General features: G+C 45.0%; 1 protein-coding gene across 1 annotated transcript; it reads right to left on the bottom strand.

Annotated features, from left to right (window-relative positions):
• LOC140219089 (thiol S-methyltransferase TMT1B-like) lies at window positions 1-24,162 on the bottom strand. Its single transcript, XM_072288971.1, has 3 exons — window positions 23,896-24,162; window positions 7,907-8,056; window positions 1-649 (listed from the first exon to the last, which is right to left on the bottom strand). Exons 1-3 carry the CDS (start codon window positions 24,160-24,162, stop codon window positions 416-418), a joined length of 651 nt encoding a protein of 216 aa, XP_072145072.1. The 3' UTR covers window positions 1-415.
• Between the last annotated feature and the right edge of the window lie 291 nt (window positions 24,163-24,453).

The following is a 24,453-nucleotide window of genomic DNA, read 5'->3' on the forward strand; positions in this document are numbered from 1 at the left end:
TGAGCAGAATTTATTAGCCATGAAAGAAACGTTGTCACAAAAATGAAGCTTTTAGTCTCTGTATTCTTTCAATGTTCATGAGAAAAAATTGTAATAAAATAAAATTTCGGATCATAAATTTCGTTAGGCAAGCCCTTTATTATCACTTCACCAATCTATGCATTTAAAGGCCCATCGGTAGGTGCATTAGAAACAATAAAGAGAGCGCATTCAATCGTTAGCTGAGCGCATGCATTAAAATTGTGTCTTTTTCATCTCAAGCAGATTGTCATATCAAACAGCTCATCTCGAGCAGCAAGTAGATTGTTTGATCCAGGTTTAGAAACTAAAAATGATTTCCCTGTTTACCATAGAGACTTTAGGTGAAGCTTCTTCTTGACCTGTACAGGATATCAATTATGTCTATTCTGATGTCTTACGGAATAGCGACACCATAAACTTGATAACTCAATATACTGCACATGTCAACGTAAATATAATTAGTGGTGACTTGAGAAAATCCAGCATTTTCTATTAGCTTAGCGGAGTCCCTGTCAAGATGACAGTTCGCACAAGTGATCTTCCATAGTGGAGTTATAAGGCTTTGAAAGAGCCTTGGCCATGTCCGTTCTGGATGAGCGACATGCTCCAAGAAAATCAGTTGGCCTCCCTGCAAGATAAAAGAGGCCATTGTGAGAAAAGTATTCCACTAGTTTTTATAAAAGTAATCATATTTATATCCTTCTAAAAAAACGCCTGCTGTGACCTATGACAAGGGAGACCGCCATGCCAAAAATGTACATTCTGGCTCGAAACAAAACTAGGACACATCTCTACAAACGAAAGTATTGGAGCCTGAGGTACAGTGTTAAAATCTATTATAAAGCAAGCACCTGGGAAGAATAAAATGTAAAGAAGTGTCGATGCTCGAAAGCAAGAACAAATTCTGCAACAAATTTATAAACACTGAGAAAATGGTCGCATTTCTAACCTGCATTTTCTCGCCAAATGTCAACGCCAGTTTTCTCCCTCAAGCTAGAATATTTCAAATGCTTTGGAGTTGGTAATGTCTAGGTAAGGGCATCATCTTTTTCTCAGAGATACTTTCATTGGGCCAAAGGAATATTAACCCGTATTGAAGAGAAAAAAATGAAATGTGTCAGAAATGAGAAAACAGGACACAAAACCAGCGACGTCTTACAAACGGACGTTCAGTGTAATCGCGATAATTTCCGCATTGTCCCTTTTCGGGGCGATCCCGTGGGTCTTGCCATGTCTGATCACGTGGTGACGCGTCCATTGCTTGCCTCAACAGCCTCCATTGCCTCCATGTTTACAATGGGTGTGTATGATGCCGGTGCGGCTTAGCAAACCTCTGTTTCGGGATATAGCGCAGATGGTGACATGGAGGACGACACGAAGCTTTGGCCACAGTTTCAGAGAACACGAAAAAACTCTTCCGCAGCTGATTAAGCTATTGTCCAAATGGCGCGAGCAGCGCATATGGTGCTTGTTCTAAAAGGGAGCTAAATATGTATCCCAAACTTTCCTCGGATGAACTAAATTAGAATTAGTGTTTTGATCTTTCTTTATTTGGCACATATGTTGAACCAGTGGCTCGTCACATTTCGGATAGTAAATTTTCTCAGTGAGTTTGCTATTTGATCATTTTTGCTTAATCGCTTCTGTTCCTAATCTTTATCAATGACCTTCCTGCTGAAATTTCATCATCAATTCTTCTGTTTGCGGATGATTGCGTTCTCTACCAACGTATCTCTACTATTAACGATCAGTCATTGCTGCAGGATGATTTAACCTTAATCCAGAAATTGGTGTTCGACCTGGCTCGTGCATTTAAATGTATCAAAATGTAAGTTTATGCACGTGTATCGTAAGATATCTAACCTACACTTCTCATACATGCTAAACACTACCGCGCTATCACAAGTGAAATCTGATAGGTATCTAGGCATAGAAATAACAAGTAATCTAAGCTGGTCAAAGCACATCACGTCGCTCTCTGCAAGCGTTTGCAGATAACTAGGTTTGATTAGACGATCACTCACGTTTGCTTCGCCCATGGTTAGACTTATCGCATACGAAACTTTCATCCGTACCAAACTTGAATACGCATCCCCTATCAGGAACCCCCATCAAGAGTACCTAATCCAGGCGTTAGAGGCAATACAAAATCGAGCTCCTCGTTTTATAACAGCCAAATATAATTCTCGATTGAGCATTACTAGCATCAAAGCTTCAATTGGTCTAACCCCCCTGGCATCCCGTCATAAGATAGCAAGTCTCTGCCTTTTTCATAAGCTGTATTATCATTTTCCTCATTCACGTGAGAGCCTTGTTCTGCCGCCCATGAGATCATCACGACGTCTGTTTAATTGTCACCGTGTTCAACGCATTCATGGTTCAACAAACGCTTTAAATAAATCATTTCGGCCGACTGCCATATCGGATTAGAATGTACTTATTGACGCAATCGTCAGTGAACCAAATTCTATAGAATTTAAGCTGTTACTATTACACCAGTTTTTTCCACAGCCCCAGTAGTAAGCCCTTGTATCGGCTTTTTCATTTTGATGTGATTGCTGTGTTTACCAGTTCTTGCAATCTGTATTATTGTGTTTATCTTTGTGACCCGTGGTTACCATTTGTTACCCCCCTGCCTTTAGGTAATGCCCCATCGGGGCCCTTAAAGGTAAATAAATGATGATGATGATGAATCGATCGCGGGTGTGCTCGGTTTCAATAGATTTGTTCTTTCTGGGCGCAAGGCTTGAAATGTAGCTATTTTGTATGTTGTGATGCCTTGTAGCAGAGATGTATTATCGCTAGTAGCTCGCTTGCTCTTGTGGACCACAACGGAACAGTTAGTTACGACCGTTCATGCGCTATTGGTGTAGTCCGTGCGTATATGGTGTGTGCGTATATGGTGTGTCCCCATTCGCTCATTGACATGTTGGCCATAGAGTGGCCGTAAGATTTCGTGGCTTTTGGGGTAGACTGTCCACGAAACTTAATATGACAAGACGCTGCGCTACTCCCTTTGTCAATGCTTAACAAATGGTACTCACTCTTGCCGATGTTCCCGGGCGGATTCACTTTTTTTTAAGGTTAGCGCTACAACGCTGGTGGATGAGAAATTTTCTATATCGTCGAGGAAAGGCGTAAATCTCGAACTGCCGGTCACACGTACGGACGTAAGTTGCAGCAGCGGTCCGTAAACCTGGCCACACAGATTCATTCAATTCCTTTGTATGCTAGTCACTATTTTTTCAACCAACAACTGCACACGTATTCAATCCACTTGATTGAATCCAGGGTGATTGAAGCACAGTGCGTTAGCGAAAACTCGGTTGCATATCCGACAGCTGATCCCACCGAAGCAAGGTGGATGTGGTAGGGGTTTCGTATTCGTGCGCTGTCACTGAGGCTACGTGCGGCGCATGGCCGAAAGCGCCATTTCGTTGCTGTAGAACAAACTGCTCCTCGAAACGCATCAAAGTGCTACACAATTTGGAGCATAGGGCACTCAAAGCAAGGCGTTAGGTCATCAATTAAGGCAAGAGAGGAAAAGTAAAGGATGTAGCAAGAAGTTCAGGGACTCTGACTCCCCCCTGGCGAAAATGGTGGACCGGCCGTGTGAGTGAGATGACACAGACAAAGCGCAAACTACAAATATAGCAATGGCCTCAAGACATACAATATACTTTAGACAACAATGCACGAAACAATTTTAAGCTGTAATATAATGATCGAGGGGAAGTGGACACACAAATCGGAGTGTCGCCGCTGGCCATGAAATCAAAAAGGTGCTAAAATAACATCGCAGGATTACTGGGACGGAAATTTATGCAAAGAGAACAGGGCAAAACAATCTTTGCTCTTTGCAAGTATTGTTGCGATTGCCATTGTTCGGGAATTTTCCAGTTTTCTGTGTGTGTGTGTGTGTGTGTGTGTGTGTGTGTGTGTGTGTGTGTGTGTGTGTGTGTGTGTGTGTGTGTGTGTGTGTGTGTGTGTGTGTGTGCGTGCGTGCGTGCGTGCGTGCGTGCGTGCGTGCGTGCGTGCGTGCGTGCGTGCGTGCGTGCGTGCGTGCGTGCGTGTGTGTGTGTGTGTGTGTGTGTGTGTGTGTGTGTGTGTGTGTGTGTGTGTGTGTGTGTGTGTGTGTGTGTGTGTGTGTGTGTGCGTGTGTGTGTCTAACCCCTTTACCGCGCGCACAGGTCACTAAGTTCTCCGCGGTAAAATGCGTTGAGGATTGGGACACTATGCTCAGGGAAGTGGCTTGCTTTTAAATAAGCCTTTTTGACGCAAACTTGCGTCACTACCTATGTGCCGTTTTTAATGCATAATTAGTCTCAGGGTACTTGACGCATTTTGAAAGAGTTACTTTCCATGTATATAACCGTTTTTAGGCCAGGACCACAGGGTAGTGCATGGTAGAACGGGTAAACGCATCGTACGGCTGTCTTGAGGGAACAGTGTTTCAAACCAACCGTCACACCAACTTTGGTCACTGAGTATGTGGCACTGTATGGGCCCCTCTTCAACCAACCCCCTGCACGCCGACATGGATCACTGTAGAACGTAGGCAGGGTAGGAACCGCTGTTCAACGAGTCTCTTAGATGCCCACTTAGATGCCGTGGTGTGTGTCACTTGTTTTTTGCTGGTGTTCAATGAACCTCTGGTGCTAAAATGGCCCATGGTACATGGGTCAGAAGGTGTGTACCACTCTTCGATAAGAGCTTTGACGTAAGCCTTGGTAGGTAGGAATTGTCACTCGGAATTTACCGCTCTACACGAGGAAAAGTCCGCCTCAATATTGTCCAAAGCTCAGAGGAATAAAACGCACGTCACAAGGCTTCCTCGAGGAGAGCAAGCCGACGCTTTAGCAGGTTTCGCGAGAAATGCGTGGGCTATGTGGCGCTTTTCAGTGAACGTCTTTCACGCCGATATTTTAGCGGCTACGTCATGAATGCACTGTGTATGTGCCGCTCATCAATAAACCTCTCGCCAACCTAGGTCGTGCAGTATGCGCCCCTAGGTGTACGACAAGCGAGGGAACAATCAGTGTTCGCAGGTAGCGGTGCGCCACGCTTCTCGCTCCTTAGGCAACGCGTGGACTTCCCGGCAGCGTTACTAGATGGCGCAACGTTTCCAGTAAGAACTTCACGCGCAGGATACGCGGTGGCAGCGCTAGATTGCGCCGAGCATTCTTAGAAAACAGCGAAAGAGTCCCGCTGCTGTAAATGTGTCACATATGACTGGTGTCTATGATGTCAGTAGCTTGTGTCAATATACTGATTCAATGCTAAACGCATTACCGTCCATAGTGTAATGGGCTCTGCCGCATTTCAGAGCATCCCTGCCTCTCTCTTTATTTCCTCCTCCTCCATCGAATTTCAGTGCGTTAGAATTCTTTGTCTACTTCGCGCACTTTCTGGTGTCTATCTATCTATCTATCTATCTATCTATCTATGTTTGTATGACGATCTTTGTACCTAACTGATTTCCCGCCTACCTCGGTCACTGCGGTAGCCAGTGGTCGAATATGTAGCTTATCGAGTGCTTTCCTGAGATAACAGGGTTCGAAACCAACCATCGTACGAACTTGCGTCATTGTGCATGTGGCAATTTGTGGATACGTACCGCTCTTCAACGAACCTCTTTCACGCTGACATCGGTCACTGTAGATGCGGGTCTAGGTAGGTAAATTCGTTCGAAGAAACTCTTCAATGTTGACTTGGGCATGTGCCACTCGGTCTGTCCCAGTCTTGAATCAACCTCTTTCATGAAGACTTGAGTCACGGGGTACGTGACTCAGGATATGTGCCGCTTAACAATTGCGAAAAATATCAAGTAAGTTTATTCGGCGCGGAGCGGAATCGAACCCACGTCACAAGAGTTCCCTAAGAGCAGCAAGCCGTCGCACTAGCAGGCCGCAACCAAACGCGCTGGGTAGGCGCCGCTTTCGATAAACACCTCGACATCTTGGGTAACTATTTGCCACTAGGAGAAGTTAATTTGAGGGAGCGCCAGCCGTTTGTGCGCTGGCGCGAGAGAGAAAACCTGGGGGCTTTTGCTCCTTGAATATATGACTCTGCCTAGGCACTACGGAGGAGGTTTCTTAGCGCGTCTTGTGGGCGAGTGGGGTCGAGTTTGTTTACTCTCGGACGCTGGCTGCCGTCGAGGTAAAATAGTGAAGCAGCGGGCTGTGTCGGCCAGATGGTCTCGCACCTGCGGCGCACGTGCTAAGTCAGTCGTGGTCGATCATAGCTTGCGAACGTAGTACAGCCCGGGCCGCATATATTTGAAACATAGAAGGCAGAGCGCCTTAGCAAGTCTGTCGGACATACCTTCAGAGGCAAAGTTGTTACTGGTGTTACAGAAGTCGTGGGGCGCGTTAGTGCTGCACTTAACATCACAATTTGGCGGCTGGGCGTAATTATACTTATTCAATCATATTTTTTACTCATTGTAACACCGTGCCATTATTCCGCAATATTGGCGGCGCCTCCAGGACACCAAAGCGGCAACGGGGACACCAAAGCTAGAACCCAGACTGGTCTCTGGGTTGAGACTCGCCGAGGCAGTGGGTGCCAGACCCGCGGGCCGCCCTGCTTCCAGCTTTGATCCCACCGCTACCCCTTCGGTGCCCTGGAGATCCTGCGCCGCCTACTTCATGCCGTTTACATGTGCCCTCCTGGAGCAGTGCGTGTAAAAAAGTGCAATCTATTTTCGCGACGAAAAAAAGTGACTGGCGACTTATACAACATCAGTCATAACCTTGCCCCTTCAGACACAGCGATCACCAAATGGGGCGTCCGTGCCCACTGCCTCGCCGCGCGGGATGTCAGCGGAGCGTAAACTCTACCGCACTCCTCAACGTCGGCATGTGTAGGGCAAACGCATACGACACGCGCTAAGAAATCTCCTCTGTAGTGGTGAGGCAGAGTCATATATTCAAGGAGCAAACGCCCCCAGATTATCTCTCTCGCGCCAGCGCACCAGCGGCTGGCGATCCCTCAAATGAACGTCTCGTTTTCCCACTGGGTGTGCGGCAAACGAGGAAAACATTGTCAGCCGTCGCAGACTCCAGTGCGCCACATTTTTTGTGTCGGAAGTCACGTACGGACTGCTCAGTAGCACCATTAGATGGCGCAGCGTGTCCAGAAAAATGCGAGAGAGAGGAGCCCGATTGTCGCGTTACACGTTTCTCAGCGTTTGCACTCGCCTGGCACTTCGGAGTCTATGCTCAGGCTTCGCTGCGGCAGCGCTAGGTAGCGTTGAGTGCTCCTAGGGAAACGCGGAAGAGGAGACTCGCTACCGTACACGCCTTGTGCTTAACTCGTTTTGACGGTGGCAATACGTCGTGCCCCTATGTTTATTCAATGCTAACGCATTACAGTGGACAGTCATCGTGAGATGTGTTCAAGTGCAGTTTTTTTATTGACTGATTTCTTAGACCGTGCTGCCATTTATTTCAGTTTTGCAGTGCCATGACGGTCTAATTCTTTATGCTGGCAATTTATATTTATTGGTTCGTTTATGGGCATCGTTACTACTACTAGAACGTACTATTTTTCATTTTATAAGGATCGTCGTATAACAAATATAACCATTTACGCACCAACCGTAATACATCTTGCTACTCGGCAATCACCTCAAAATAATGGATTCAGCCTCACTGTTTGAGCGAAGTAGTACCTAGCGTTCGCGTGAAATTTTTATAACGTTGGGTAATATTACTTAGGAAGGAGTACTTCAATCAGAACTATAAAGTCAAGCTAGCTTAGCGGAAAGGATTCTCTCTTTCTCTATAAAGGTGGAGAAAGTTTCGCAAGTTTTTTGCGTAATGGGTGCTTCCGTACAGCGCATTTTTATTCATAATGGTGGTAACATGAAATAAACGCCTACCTTGACAAGTACTCGTTTTGCTTCCTCTAGAACTTTCCTCCCATCTTGAACTGAGCACAGGAGATACGTGAACAAAACCACATCGAATTGTTCATTCTCAAGCTCGTTCATGTTTTCCCCGTGGCACTCAACCAAGCGTTCCAATTCAATCTGCATAGAAAAAAAAATATTAAAAGTGTGATAAGAACATGTTAATGAAGTCAAACGACACTAAACACCATAGAAACAGTATTGCACATTATAAAGATTCAGTATTGCTGTTTATAGCAAGTCATACGGACAGCTTCTACTTTGAATCTTCGTGTGTGATATTTTTTTATGGTCACAAAAATAGAGAATTAGACTTCTAGAAAAGTACAAAGTAATCAAACGTTAGTGGCGTTAGCAATCACATCAGTGGGTAATATTATAGCCTCGACTATGTCGCATCATCTGTAGGTAGGGACCCTCCGTCATCCTTCTTTAGTTGGTGTATGTGACCACGCCGAGCTACATTTAGCATATTCGTGACGTTTTTCTTAAGTAGCTTTTCCCTGGATCTTAATGTGCCTGTGTTCGCGCCTTCTTTTTGCTCCCTACACTCGCTAGCATAACACAGCGCCTATTTTGCATTCACGGACAATTTTTCTTCGTGAGTTGCCCCAATATGTTAATGAATAAGTACCCTTTGGCGTTTACCCCAGAGACACCGTGTCTGTCCCGTAGCGCCTTGTAACTTGGAAATAAATGCGTAAGTAGGTCAAGCTATTTATTGGTCCTAATAGTGTCACTGCAGATGACTGGTAGCGTTTGTATTAATGAAAAACAAAATGGTCACGTCGCCGTAGCCCCGACATATTGATTCGGTGCAATGAAACGTTTAACTTTATACTCGCGAAAATGATAATCGGCAGAAGGAACAAAGACAACAGCGACAGGAACTAGGAGACGATAACCAGCAATAACAGGAAAGAAGGTGTTCAGAAGAGGATCGGAAACGACGTTACAGGGTGACGCTTGATAAAATGCATGCATGCTGCCGTGCCCGGCGACCTGTACGCACTGCACGCTGGAACTAGCACAGCAGAGAAAGAAAGAATATGGCGGAGATAAAGAGCCCGCAGCTATGGTGACGCGGGGAGAACGAGACACCCATATCGAAGGAGACGCATGTTCCCAGCCGGCAAAGAAGAGACGCATGTTGTCCCATCAGAATAAAATGCTGGACAGAACGCAGCAAAGAAAGATTACTATGCCCGTGCTGGGTATGAAATGGAATTGGACTTGGAACGTTGTGATATGGCCTAAGCAGGATAGACGTGATAAGCGACAAAAATGCTGCAGAAATTGTGAGTATTGTCCGCTACTGCTTAAACCTTCTTTGGCTCCGGAAAGAGCGATGGGTGGACGTGCGTAAGCTAGCAACATAAGTAAGGAAAACCGAAGTAACCGACCAGCCAGAGAACGCTTTCACATTAGTAGGCAATTCCCAGATTTTCGTTTGCATTTTCGTATCGGTTACGTTTGTAGTCTTTTTCGTGGGCCGAATCCAAGAGTGCCACCGATATGTGCCACTGGTTGTGGCACATGTGCCAACATTCAGAACACGCGAGACAGTTGCCGCGCGTGATTTTTGATTGCCCCTTGATATGCGTTTGTTGGTGCCTCCTTGTGGCTGCAGAAACTGGGTTGGCTACCCCTGTATTATTACTATTTTTTTTTGTACGCGCAGCCCCGGAAACCTGCGGCGCCGAACGGAAAGCATGGGTATCTCTACATCAACTGGGTTTTAGGCGCTCAAGGGTACTATACCTCTTAGCTATCTCAGCCTAAGTTTTCTCACACCGGTGAGCATCATGACAGTCGGCGCTAAATTTGCAAGTGCCGGTTTTGATGTGTTTATTCGAACCTTTCACGCGAATGTTGTAGTAACACTGCCTAGTACGTGAAGTAAAAGACCGTTGCCTTCAGCAGATGACTGACGTGGATGTGGCGCAATCTCATAAACTTCCGGTTATTCGTGTCAAATTTTCGGTCAGGCATCCTTAGTTAATCTGAATATCCGAACATGGCTGTTTAAACAGTGGATACAAATGCATGCGGTTACTGAGAAGAGCCCGAACAACAAATGCTTTGATGTAGATAAGGCGGACAAGAAAAGTGAATGCACATATTGCTGTGTATTTAGGGTAACTTGGGAATAGATTACGGCGGATTTCAATTGATGAAAGCGGTTTGACGTGATTAACGTTGTTCCATTTTTCGTATCGGCAACTTGAGAACATTACGTGAGTTTTAACCTGCCATTGTTTTTCGGTTTAGCACCCTGAGCTATGCCTTATGCATTTCTTTTTCATATTAACTGCGTCACTAAAGAGTTCAAAAAGAACAAATAAATACAAAAGGTCGAAACAAGTTTTGATGTTCCGCGTTGTTTCTACAACGAAAATTGACTAATGCTACAGAAACTATGCCAGCCTTCCGCAGTTCATTTGCTATTTCGTGGCGATAGCTGGTCATAGGTATTACCATACTTTAAATATTATATTGCCCAAAGGTTCGTCACCGTAAATCGCACGAATATCGCGGGAAATTATTCGGTATTTTATCTTTAAGCTTTTCAGTTACTCTTTTATGTTTAAATATGTATTCAGGGGCCCTATAACATAAAACTATACAAATATGTTTTTATTCCACTATCCTGACGTCATATTTGCGTAACCACCGACGCAAGCACCGGGCGGTCACCCGCAGGGTTGTCTGAACAGACCAATCAAACGCTCTTCTCGTTCATAGGAGGTCACTTTTGTTTGCTTGAAAAACGAATAACATTGCCTACATTGAGCGGCTTGTCGTATCTAATTGGCTTACAAGAGGCGAGGAGAACGCTCAAGTGGAGAAGGATTCGATGGGGCAGAGCCAGTGCATTGAAAATCGATAACCGGATGAAAAGGGTGGTGCCGGCGTCTGCGATTGGTCCACTTTCCCTTACTTAGCTTGCGGTGGCTGGTCGAAAATCGCGGCAGTATGCAACGGAAGCTAAAGAATAACGCTAAAACGGATCCTCAGCAAAAAAGAGTTTGCAGAATGAGGTCGTAAACGTGCCGAAAGTGCTCGAAAACGGTACACGGCCACGCAAGAAGATTTAATATACGCAAATAAACCCGTGCTCACCGGCAGGTGCGAGCAGCCAGCGCCTGAGCGATAGGCGGCAGCCATCTTTTATTCCTCTCGGAACGGGGCAGCCCGCGAGTATTCAGAAGAAAATTCAGTTTTGTTCGGCATATTAATGCATCTTTAATGTGTACACGTCACTTTGACGCGGTGAGTTTTCGCGGTTTTGTGACGTCGCGTGACAGGCAAGGGAAGTTGGCGCAGCCCGAAAACTTTTGACGAATAGCCGGGGGCTAATGTAGAAGAGGTGTCAAATCAGAAATAACTATTTTTCTTTTGTTCGGTCAAGTCATGCATAATCCGTGTGTAAACTTTATATCAAATGGGGAGCTATCGCGGTTTTCGTGACGTCGCGTGACAGACCGCTGAAAGGGGGGTGGTCCAAAAAGTTTTTGACCAATCGCAGAGGGCTGATAGCAGAATTGGAATAGAAAAGTTTGGAACAGTTTTACGCTATAGCGCCCCAGTACTAGGCAAAACTGTAGGTAGTCATCTGTAGGTAGTGACTCTCTGTCATCCTTTACTTGGTGCGTGTGCCCACGTCGTGCTACATTTAGCTTATTCGTGACGTTTTTCTTACGTAGTTCTTCCCTGGATCTTAATGTGCCTGTGTTCGCGCCTTCTTTTTGCTTCCTACACTGGCAAGGTTAACGCTGCGCCTATTTTGCATTTACGGATAATTTTTCTTCGTGAGTTGTCCCTATATGCTAATGAATAAGTACCCTTTGGCGTTTACCCCAGAGAAACCGTGTCTGTCCCGTAGCGCCTTGTAACTGGGAAATAAATGCCTAACTAGGTCAAGCTATTTATTCGTCCTAATAGTGTCACTGCAGATTACTGGTAGCTTTTGAATTAATGAAAAAAACAGTCACGTCGCCGTCGCCCCGACACAGTGATTCGGTGCAATAAAACGTTTAACTTTATACACGCGAAAATGATAATGGGCAGATGGAACAAAGAAAACAGCGACAGGAACTAGGAGACGATAACCAGCAATAACAGGAAAGAAGGTGTTCAGAAGCGGATCGGAAACGACGTTACAGGATGACGCTGGATAAAATGCATGCATGCTGCAGTACTTGGCGGCCTGTACGCACTGCACGCTCGAACCAGCACAGCAGAGAAAGAAAGAATATGGCGGAGATAAAGAGCCCGCAGCTATGGTGACGCGGGGAGAACGAGACGCCCAAATCGAAGGAGACGCATGTTCACAGCCGGCACAGAAGAAACGCATGTTGTCCCATTCAGAATAAAATATTGGACAGAACGCAGGGAAGGAAGATTACTATGCCTGTGCCGGGTGTGGAATGGAATTGGGCTTGGAACGTTGTGATATGGCCTAAGCAGGATAGACGGGATAAGCAACAGGAAATGCTACAGAAATTCTGAGCATTGTCTCATACTGCTTAAGCCTTCTTTGGCTCCGGAAAGAGCGATGGGTGGACGTGCATAAGCTAGCAACATAAGTAAGGGAAACCGAAGTAACCGACCAACCAGAGAACGCTTGCACATTAGTAGGCAATTCCCAGATTTTCGGTTGCATTTTCGTATCGGGTACGTTTGTAGTCCTTTTCGTGGGCCGATTCCAAGACTGCCACCGATATGTGCCACTGGTTATGTGCCCTTTGGAGGAATGCTCGCTATGATGTTCATAGTATATATAAGCGCAGAGATAACGTCAGGTCGTAGTGACGATGAAGGAAAACGTATTGCAATGCTGTCAGTCATGAAGTTAACTTTTTTATTCAGCAAACTTGCGCCCTTCGTTCATCACGCTCGCACACCTTTACTTCCCGCGTGTGCTCCCCATTAGGGCGCAACATTCAGAACACGCGAGACAGTTGCCGCGCGTGATTTTTGATTGCGCCTTGATATGCGTTTGTTGGTGCCTCCTTGTGGCTGCACAAACTGGGTAGGCAACCCCTGGATTATAAATTTTTTTGTACACGCAGCCCCGAAAACCTGCGGCGCCGATCGGAAAGCATGGATATCTCTACATCGAGTGGGTTTTAGGCGCTCAAGGGTACTACACGTCTGAGCTATCTCTGCCGAAGTTTTCTCACACCGGTGAGTATCATGATAGTCGGCGCTAAATTTGCAAGTGCCAGTTCTCATGTGTTTATTCGAACCTTTCACGCGAATATTGCAGTAACACTGCCTAGTACGTGAAGTACCCTTGACTTCAGCAGATGACTAAAGCGGATGTGGCGCATTCCAATAAGCTTCCGGTGATTCGTGTCGAATTTTCGGTCAGGCATCCTTAGTTTATCCGAGTATCTGAACATGGCTGTTTAAACAGTCGATACAAATGCATGCAGTTACTGAGAAGAGCACGAATAACAAATGCTTTGAAGTAGATTAGGCGGACAAGAAATGTGAATGTACATATTGCTGTGTATTTAGCGTAATTCGGGAATAGATTACGGCGCATTTAAATTGATGAAAGGGATTTGACGTGATTAAGGTAGTTCCATTTTTCGTATCGGTGACTTGAGAACATTACGACAGTTTTAGGCTGCCGCTGTTTTTCGGTCTTGCACCCTCAGCATGCCTTATGATTTTGTTTTTCATATTATCTGCGTCACTAAAGAGTTCAAAAAGAGCAGATAAATACAAAAGGTCGAAGCAAGTTTTGAGGCCCCACGTTGTTTCTACAACAAACAATGATGAATGCCACAGAAACTATGTCAGACTTCCGCAGTTCAATTTCGGTATCATGGCGATAGCTGGTCATAGGTATTACCATACTTTAAATATGATATTGCTCATAGGTGCGTCACCGTAAATCGTAGAAATATCGCGGGAAATTACTAGATATTTTATCTTTAAGCTTTTCAGTTACTCTTTTATGTTTAAATATGTGTTCCATGCTAGCCAAACTGAAGATGGCGTGAGTGGCAGACTAGGGAACCAGGGAGCGCAACGCTGGTAATCAGTGCGTTGTTTTATGTGCTAGCGTGGGAAAAATGATGCTTCTTTACTAACAGAATTACCGAATCTCCATTGATTCTAAGGACAAACAAACAAATTTGGTACCTCGTCCAACAATTCATGCAATACACTCTGGGTCTAACAAGTAAAATTAGTGCCGGTGGAATGAGAGCAATAAATAAACACGAGTGAGGCTTCTTATTTGCCGTGTATTGTGACAAAATGTTCTCAATTACCTTATTTCACCTCATTGGTGTGATGTCACGAAGTCTGGCAATAAACAAAGTTCTCTTCTTTTACGGTTCTTATAATGCGCGCATCATTGTGCGTGGTTTGGATATATTTCTCTCTGGAATTTATTGCTTTCTTTCAAACCTAAAATGATTGATGTTGATTCGGGTGCCTAAATGACTATTATATGCATTTATTGTGACTGCTGGGCGGCACCCCCGGCCCACGATGCTAAAATGTGTGATCTTTTTTCGCCATGTGCTCTTGGAAGTACGGAGGCCAAGTGATGGCACATTGCGGTTGCCCCATGCATTACAGTCATGAGCAACTACCTATGAATTCACGTTTCCTCGGCTTATTGTACGGCTGACACCTTACCTGACGCTATTACGTCACCAGATGTTACCACCCTTCGGATTATAGCCTTCGTCAGGGCATGCCAGCTACACAGGCAAATGCGTGAGTGCAAAATTTATTTAGGTCCTCAGGATAAAGAATTAAATCAATCCCGCGGCTCCACCCAGGTCGGGGCCGGTAGACAGAATTCTTCGGCGACGGTCCGGACCCTCTGCACAGCCTTGAGCTGAGTGATGAGCTCTGTGCTTTTGAGCACTGAGTCCCAGAAGGACTGGTCAGGAAAGTCCATGCCCGCGTTTGCAGGGCACAGCCAGACCATGTGTTCGAACTTGTATTCGTGGCCGCAGTGTGGGCATTCAGTAGAAAGGCCCGCATTGATCCTGCTTAGTGTCGCTGATGTGATGTATTCTGTTTCATCCCTCGCACACAAAATTTTCAAAGACAAGCGGTTGCTCCAAATCTCGTAGATGCATTCCTGTCAAGGCGTACACCCTAAGAGGTTCGTCTTTCCTCTGCGTGTGAATTAGCAGCCTCATTTCCTGCTGGCGACAACGTTGCATGTTTATGATACCAATTTTAACATCTCCATACTTATTGCTTGTGCCTCTTTTCTTTACTATTTGTGGTCTAATCTGCTACTTCCCCCCTTGCGGGTCGCGAAATTCAATACTTAATCTTACTTCCTGATCGCTTGGGATCATCCTAAAAAAGCTACTGCCCGTGTCGTGAATCAACGTCCAGCCGATGTTGCTACGAAATCACTGAAATGTATCCCATCGTACACAAAAGCACCCTCGCGGCCTCCTCGACGCGCTTCCCGGATGTTGTCATTGACCGTAAAATTTATTGCATTTGCTAGCGCCCATATTTCCCTGTTTACTGCAAGCACCGTCCTTTTCCTTGCGTACATCTGTCCATCAATCACTGGCACCGTGCGCATTGCATTTTGAACTTGTTTTGAAGCATCCCGCATTTCAGTAATGCTTTGGCTGTTTGCTTCGTGATCCCTCTCCCCCGTCTCTGCAGTACGTCATCACTCTACCCATTTTCACCGCAAGGTGTCTCTCCTCCATTGTGTTCCACCTGTGTTCCACATGTGTTCCTTGATTTTCGCTATCGCTTCCCTGTTAGGCTTCGAAAGAGCTCCCTAATGTCGACTCGCTCGCCCGTACCTGTCCTGTTTATTATCACCGGCTGCATTTTACGCATCTTTGAATCCCAAACGGTACTATCCAATCCCGAATGTTTGAATCCCAAATGCGATTGTATATGCACCTTCAACAATTAGCATTGCAGTTGTATTATTTACTTTACAAGATGGCACGTAGTGTAGCAGTTACACAGTATCGTGCCACTTGTCACAAGGTTTGCGATGCCCACCGCATAGCGTTCATACACGCAAACTGATATGTCGCATCATATCATGCCATGTGTCAAGCCATGTGACGCGTGTGCCGCGTACACTGAATGCCTGTGTTTGCAATTCGGTAAATATTATGGCGCCTTCTCGGTAGGTGCGAATCGCTACTGTAGAAGATAATCGTAGAGCTACGCGGGCGGCTGCAACCAGGCAACGTCAGGCCCAGGAGACCGCTGCGCAAAAAGTAGCACAAGTCGCAGCTTACCATTAACGCCTTGTGGACAGTTAAGTTCGCTCTCTTGAAAACTACGCGCAATGGCTTCGCAGCGAACACGCGGCCCGACAGCTTCGCCGCGAAGACCCTGAAATACTTCCTGTCGCAAATGCAGTCCTGCAGCTTTGCTGTTAACGGCTTCAAGTGCGTACTGCTTAAAATCAGGCACGACAGCAGTTAACCCTCTTCAAGCGCTTTACGGTGATCCCCTAAGGAGCCCCTGCTCCAGCCTACGTGGTGACAGGGCTGCGTACTCCTCCGACTGGGTGACTGTGCAGGCTTGCGACTTATTTGTTTCAGATAAGCTAACGCGACGAAAAAGTCTAGCAATTAGAATGAGTCTGAGGAGACATGACTGAGCGAAGAAATATGTCGCACCTGAATGTAGAACGAAGCTACAGACAAAACCTTCATGGATGTTTTTATGAAAGAAAGCATCGCACTTCAGAAAAATTTCGTCCTGGTCTCGCATTAGCACCCCGAACCAAAGATTTTTCGCAGTGGTCGCTGAACCATCTGAGCTAACCAGAAAGGTAGAACATCGCAGCACGAAGGCGATGTAATTGACAACTCGAAACGAATGGACACTGAATATGGCAATTCATCCCTGAGGGCTCCCACAAGCTGCAGGACGGTTGACGAAAAAAGAAAGTTTCAGCCACCCGAATGTATTGGGAAGCGAAAAAGTAAATTCGAGCTGCTTTCTCAGAAAGCAGGCTTCCCACTTGAGGAAAACTTATGCCTAGTCGTGGATTCCAACCTGGTACCAATGCCAATCTAGTATGGATAAACTGATTCTGCTACTCACTAATAACAACTGCCGCAATGAGCTAGCAATTGACGTAAACTAGCGACATGCTTGATAACAGGCGACAGATCGAAATGGCTTTGCCAGCTATCCACCCGGGAAGCTTGTGTAGCCATTTCAACTTTTCGCCTCTCCTTCATCAATGGTGGCAAAACCCATGCCACAGTCGCTGTCGACGGTAATGCGTGGGCAACAAATTTATATAGCAAAACAGCGAATCATCACCGTCGAAACGAGGTATGCACGGGGAGTGTGAAGCAGCAGGACTGTTTATTCGCGCTTCCCTAGCAAAACTCGGTGCCATCTATCAGCAGCGCCACGAAGCTTGCACCTGACCTGCGAATTGTGTGGCACGTGCGAACGCAGAGAAACGCGCAGTGGAGTAACCTCTCTCGTACTTCTTTTTTTTTTTGACACGCTGCGTCATCAAGTGGCAGTGCCTGCGAACGCTCACAATTTTGCATCGCTTTGCGTCCACTCAGTCGAACGTACTATTAACCCGAGTTGGAGGAATGTCGTTGGAGAGTGGCGCAAGCCCAGTGCTTTCGTGGCGCCGCTTGCTGAGGCGTTGGCATTAAAGAAGTTCAATCAGAAACGGCACAGTGGAACTGCATTTGTAGGGTTGCCTGCCAATGCATTGGATTGCTATCCTTCAGGAATGACTGTGGTGAGTGGGATTCCGCTCAGCATAGGACAAATTTGAGGATACATTTTTATTACTTGAGAGCGGTACATTCCATACATAACTAGTCAGCTGAAGAATGATACACACCTACTTGCACATGCTCGGTAACCAAAGTTGGCATCAGGCTAGTGTCTGGCCAGCACAGAACGAGTAGCCCTTAACTACTACCCCAATCGGCGTCAAAGAGTCTTCCAACAGGACGAAAAAGAAAGAGGAAGAGAAAGAAATGCCCAGGGCTGACTGTTGCGCTAGGCCTCTCGCTGCTATGCATTTTTTTGTGTTTTTGCCATTTCTTTGAGAGTCATTTAATCAACGATGAGAAAGAAGGCGCTCCCACGGCCAGCAGAACAAGGTCAGTCGTCTGCTTCATTACTCATTTTTGGACGACGTGCCTTTGTAAGCTCGGACAAGGTCGATTCCTCGGAGAGCTCAACGCCAGAAGTCATGGTCTCTGGCAGCGGGTACACCGTAGCCATGAGCCGCCGTATGAAAATGCACCGTATGTCCACTGAGGCGACTTGATCGAATCAGAGTCAGCAGGAATCCTTCATGCTTTCTGACGTGCCGCTTTCGACGTCGCACAGCATGAACTCCCTCGGCGGGCAGTTACTAAGCAAATATTTCGAAAGTGTAGCCCCTGGGCAAATCAACCACATCAGTATCAACGCTCGCAAAAACATCCTGACAATATATGTGAAAAATTCCGAAACAATTGAAAAGTTAAACGCCATTCCACAGTTAGGCGTTATATCTGTCCGCTCCTTTATAACCTACGGCAAGGAGACGACTGCTGTGATCTCCGACGTGGAGCTGGAAATAAAGTATGGGGACCTCAATAATCTTTTAAGGCATTCTTGCGATTCACCGCTTGGCGAACTCCCGATGTATCAAGTTAATTTTTTATTTTTTTTTAAATTTATTTATTGAATACTGCGGACACGTGGTCCAAGCAGGGAGGGCGACATATGGTACATACAAAGAAAATCAGATTGACAAAACAAACAGAACAATGAGAAACAAGATTAGGAAGTAGATTCAACTTATACAATTCCATTCGGTTACAGTTCTAGGAAAAAAAGAAAACTTATATGTGTTTGTTCTTGCAAAGTAAGGGGTTAATGCATCATGTCTGCGGTGGAGTGTAGTTCTGGTCGATAACTGCGATAAATGTTCAGATGGGTCAAGGGATAAATTGTTAGTGTGAAGCAGTTTAAGGAATTCAAGTCTGTGTTTATTTCTTCTAAGTTCGAGTGGTTCAAGGTTGTTAATTTTCATAAGTTCGGTGGGGGAATCACATCTGGAAAATTTGTTAAATATAAATCTGACCGCTTTTCTCTGAATTCTCTCAAGGCTATTGATATTAGTTTTTGTGTATGGATCCCAAACTATGCAAGCATATTCGAGCTTAGGTCTAATTAGGGAGATGTAGCATAGCATTTTAACGTTAGGTGGGGCTTTCTTAAGTTTGTGTCTCAGCAGGCATAGTTTTCTGAAGGCTGAAGCGCAAGTGTTAGTTATGTGATCATTCCATGATAGTGAATTGTTAAGGGTCACTCCTAGGTATTTATAGCTAGTGACTTCACGAAGAGGTGATGGACCTAACTTATATGTATAAAGCAGGGGTGATTTCTTATGTGTCATTCGCAGTAGTACGCTTTTATCTGTGTTTAGTGTCATTCCCCAGCACCCGCACCATGCAAGAATGTTATTTAAACTACAACATAAACTAGTTTGATCATGGAGAGAAACAATATCTCTAAAGAGTACACAGTGATCGGCAAATAATCGAATCTGTACACCACCTTCAACCGTGTTAACAATATCATTAATATATAGAACAAAAAGAAGAGGACCGAGCACACTGCCCTCGGGAACACCCGATGTGACCGGAAGGCAGCCCGATTTTTCGCCATTTATCTCAACGAATTGTTTCCGGTTAGACAAATAAGCTGAAATCCAAGAGATAAACATCTGAGGGATTCCTGCATTTTCAAGTTTTAAGATTAATTTATTATGAGGGACCGTATCGAATGCCTTACGGAAGTCAAGGAATATTATGTCTGTTTGTCCGTTCTTGTCAGGGGTTGATGCAAACGAATGAACTACAGTGACCAGCTGTGTGACAGTCGAATACCCTCTTCTGAACCCGTGCTGGAACTTAGCTAAAATTGAATGTTTTTCTAGGTATGTGGTTATGCTTTTTGCTATGATATGTTCGATGAGTTTGCAGCATGATGACGTTAAAGAAATAGGACGGTAATTATCTACAAGTAGACGGTCTCCCTTTTTATGAATTGGTGCTATTCGGGCTGTTCTCCAGTCATTCGGTAACTCAGACGACAATAATGAAGCACGGAATATTATAACAAGAAACTTTGATAAGGTTACAGCATATCTACGGAGAAACAAATTAGGGATATTATCAGGCCCACTTGAACATTTCGGTTTTAGGTTCAGCACCATAGACAGTACACCAGCATACGATATAAAATTCACATCAAACGGTTGGTACGCTGGGCAGTTACGTGAACAATTACTGGGAGTTGAGAAGACACTGTGAAAAAACATATTAAAGTGATGAGCAAGTTCAACCTTCTCCGTAACCATCTGTCCATTTATTGTCACTTGGGATATTGGTTTCTTCTTCTCGGCAATGTAGTTCCAAAATTTACTTGGATCGATCGTTTGTAATAAAATTAGGCAGAGATGAGTTAAAATAATAATCATTTGATTTACGCACGGCAAGTGCAAGCTTGTCTTGTAGTTCAGATATTAAGTTTGGCTGCGTACGGGCCTTCTTTAATCTCTTAATTTTACGTTTCATATGAATGATGTTGCGATTGATCCATGGTGTTTGCTTGTGAACTTGTTTTTTCTTATTTGGTATGAATTTATCAAGGCAAAAATGACACATGTCCTTAAAGCTGGTCCAAAGTAAGTTAACAATATTTTCGTCAAAATCAGTTAGACAATTTTCCAAGTAATCAATCACGCATGCGTCGTTTGCGCGAGAATAATCTTTGACAAAATGGACAGATGATTTTTTTAGTTTTAGCACAGGAAACAAGCTGTAAGCGAACACAAACAAGACAGTGGTCGGATAGCCCCTGCTCGATCACCACCGTGAATTCATCGAATTTCCGAGCTAAGAAAACAAGGTCCAAAACTGAGGATGAAGAACCTTGCACACGTGTTGGTTCAAGAACAACTTGTTTGAGATCATGTGTTAACATGATATCAAATAGTACATTAATATTCTGACTGTGATGTGGCCCAGGCTGAAGGCGCATCCAGTCTACACCGGGCAAATTAAAATCGCCTAATAGGATAATCTTACTGTGTAAATAGTTATTCATACAAGACCGTAATTCATGCAGAAATACAGGAGGGGAGTCAGGAGGTCTGTAGATTGCGAATATAACGAGGGTATAACCCCAAAGAGATACCTTTATGCATATACATTCCAACGTAGGTATTATGTCCAGAACGACAGCCTCTATCGGATCTTTAATTAGTACCGCCACACCTCCTCCCCTAGAAGACCTATCCACGCGATAAACACTATAGCAGGGAGGAAAGATGTCTTGGTCGTTAATATCTTCGCGAAGCCAAGTTTCGGTAATAACAGTAATGTGAGGGTCGTGTTGTAGTAACAGTATTTCTAAGGAATCTGCTTTATTTACAATACTTCTAGCATTAATATTTAACAATCACAGTTGCTTATTCCTTGAAGGTTCATTGTTTCACGACTGCGTTTGCCGAGAGCGACTATCTGCAACCTGTACCCGTTCGTTCTGCGATTCGTCCCAAAAGAAAACATGTCTGTCTACTTTGAGCTTGTCGTGTATAAGTGACACCTTCTTTCCTTGAAGTTCATCGTTTCTTGCACTTTCCCACAGAAGCTTGCGCTTCTTTAAGGTAGATTGCGAGTAGTCGTTCTGGATGAAAATACTAGTTCCCTTCAGTTTTTCTGCATTTTGCAGTATTTCTTTCTTTTCATTAAAATTCCGAAGATACAGAATTACCGGTCGCTTGTCACCTTGCTTTCCTAATCTGTGGATCCGACCGACAGAATCACACTGTACGTTCAATTTTTCTTTAAATACATCCTTAACAACTTTATCCTTGAGTGCATTTTCTGCCTCATTTGGAATTTCAGGTATACCATGAATTATCAGATTTGATCGTCGGCTTCGATCCTCAAGATCTGTAAGCTTTTTAGCCTGGAAGCTGATCAAGTGCTCAATAGACTGTAAACTATGGGTGTTTGTTACTGGGGTATCAATTGTTTGCATGATTTGCGTCTGCATTTTGTTAAGCGTGCTGTAAAGTTCCAAAACCAGCTTCTCAGTTTTCAAGAAATGCGTTTGCAGTTCTTGTATATCGTTACGAAGAGTATCCTGCCCCTCTAATAACTGCTTAAGCATCTCGGTCTGTGTAGGGCCGGGATTTACTTCAACATCACTGCAAAGTAGCAATTTACACACAACGAGACATTGCTTCTACTTGCTTCTTCGACATTACCAGCGTCTGTCACATTGAGCTACGTGATCCACCTTGTACGATCATTCGGTCCGAGGCCTCTTCAATGCCGGAAATGTCTAAAGATAGGACACGTGAGTGCTATTTGTAGAAGTGAAGCCACCTGCTCGCGTTGCGGCGGAGAGTATAATACACCGACTGTGATGTGTCTTCATTGAAATGCCCCATCTGTACTAGCTATCCCGAAGCGAATTTGAAGGAATACCAGAAGACGAAACAAGACACTCGTTTTCTTAGAAAAATGGCAAGATACCAATCTTCACGCAAACAGGCTGCTCAGTCTATTCGCAAAAGCGACCAACGCTCGCGAAAGAAGCGCACAAAGGCATGTCAGAAGAACTACATAGCGAGGCGCACGCGCCATGACCACCTTTGCGGGTGCGTGCACCAAAGACGGTAACCGCTAATTCGGTCGGAACTGTTTGTTCAAGTTCTTCTAGTTCAAGAACTGCTAGGACGCAACTGCTAATTCAAGGTCAATGAGAGCACGTGGCGAATATCCGTGCACGTCCACTCGCTAATAAAGACACGGGGTGCCCTTTGCTACCATCTGGGCCCACGGCTATGACAGCGGGCCCTAGTGGTCCTCTGCACCATGAAGCCAAGAATGATAGGGCCACTGAAACCGGTTACACTACGGACAAGGAAGGAGACGGACACAATGAGAAGGAAAGCGTTCAGAAAAGGCTGAGGCACTTGGTAGATTCAGTACGCGTGATTCTCGGTGGTCTCCGCAATACGGCCGCTAAATGTGCCCTGCAGGTGCTCGCCATACTGGAGCCGCTTATGGCAGTGATTTACAAGCTGTAAAGCATGTAAATGCTCACGCAGGGGAGACCCATACACGAGCTTCGTCTTAGCGCTTTTATCTTTAGGTTCACGAACTAGTGACTACAGACCAGATACGGATCCCAGTAGTGGCTTAATGGATGAGATTTCTGATTGTTTATCATCGAAAAGGTGGGGAACGATTCCACGTCTGAGCATTACGCGCGTGATGCGAAGACCTGAGATCATTGCCCTCCTGCGGCAAGTTGTTTTTTCATCCACTTTGATTGCCATTAATTTATCATTTCTTAAATTATATTACTAAGTACGAGTAATTTCCCCTATGTTTTCTTTAGTGTCTTTGTTCGCTTCTCATGATATGATTTTTTTCAAATATCGAGCCCCGGGTAACCCCCTTTCTTCTCGTTCTAAAATCAACCCTGTTCTTTATTACAGCTTTTATTATTCTTAACTTTATCATTACATATTAGTTTCTGTTATTTCTCAATGTCATACTGTTTACCTATGTACACGTTTACCACATTTGTACACTTTGATATGCTATGTGTTAGGATTTCGTAAGTACATGCCTTGCCTGCAATGGTCCCCAGTGGCATCGACAGTCACAGTAAATAAACACATAAAGTAAATAAACTGGACCAAGTGTTCCAAAATGTTTCTAGTTGCTTTGGTACTGCCGTAGTCGCTCCGATAATCCGGTAATGCGTTAACGGTAATAGTTAGTCGACAGGTTAGAACCTTACATATTCGCTTCTTTTGCGCTTTTCTTAGTATTAACCTCAAAAGCTGTGGCTAAAGCATATATTCGGCTGCATTTCGCTGAACAGTTATCTGTACGTCTAATAATGAATGTTTATACCTTTGGGTAGCGCTTGAGCTCTTTGAGGAAGACATTGCAGAACTCTGGATTGGGATCCACGTTGGTGTACTTAATCTTTCTTGTGAGGTGCTCAAAGTTGGCTCCCGAACCCGCGCCAATTTCTAGCACCCGGAGAGCGCCTTCTTTCTGGAGCGCGGGATCACGTGACTCCAAGAACTCCAGAGGCTTTAGCGCTGCGCGCCGTGCTGAAGCTATGCCGTCTGCATATATGATGATTGCGATGCGAAAGCAAGCGACGAAGTACATTTCACGTAATTTTCTGGACAATAGCAGTGCTGGGAGGAGTACGATGCCGAATGTGAGCATTAATGTTACCCACATGACGCCACAGAGCTGGCACAGCAACCGCATCCTGTCCCCTACACACACCTTCACTGCACTCGTGCCTTTTGTTCAACATCGCATATAAACAACCCCGTTCACCTGTCAGGTGACTGCGTGACGGGAAACGGATTGGTGGCAGGTGTTGCCTTCGAGAGGTCATATTTTTGCTGAACTTTCCCCGCGCCTGATTAAGCACGGCGGTCATGCAATATT

This window comes from Dermacentor andersoni, chromosome 6 (assembly GCF_023375885.2).
Source record: "Dermacentor andersoni chromosome 6, qqDerAnde1_hic_scaffold, whole genome shotgun sequence".
In the NCBI taxonomy this organism is placed as follows: domain Eukaryota; kingdom Metazoa; phylum Arthropoda; class Arachnida; order Ixodida; family Ixodidae; genus Dermacentor; species Dermacentor andersoni.

Excerpts from the sequence above, each read along its gene's own strand:
- LOC140219089 (XM_072288971.1), bottom strand. The coding sequence starts at position 24,162 with ATGTACTTCGTCGCTTGCTTTCGCATCGCAATCATCATATATGCAGAC. Across the intron at positions 8,057-23,895 it reads AGCTCAAGCGCTACCCAAAG|ATTGAATTGGAACGCTTGGT; the intron begins GTATAAACATTC and ends TTTTCTATGCAG. Across the intron at positions 650-7,906 it reads CAAAACGAGTACTTGTCAAG|GGAGGCCAACTGATTTTCTT; the intron begins GTAGGCGTTTAT and ends TTTATCTTGCAG.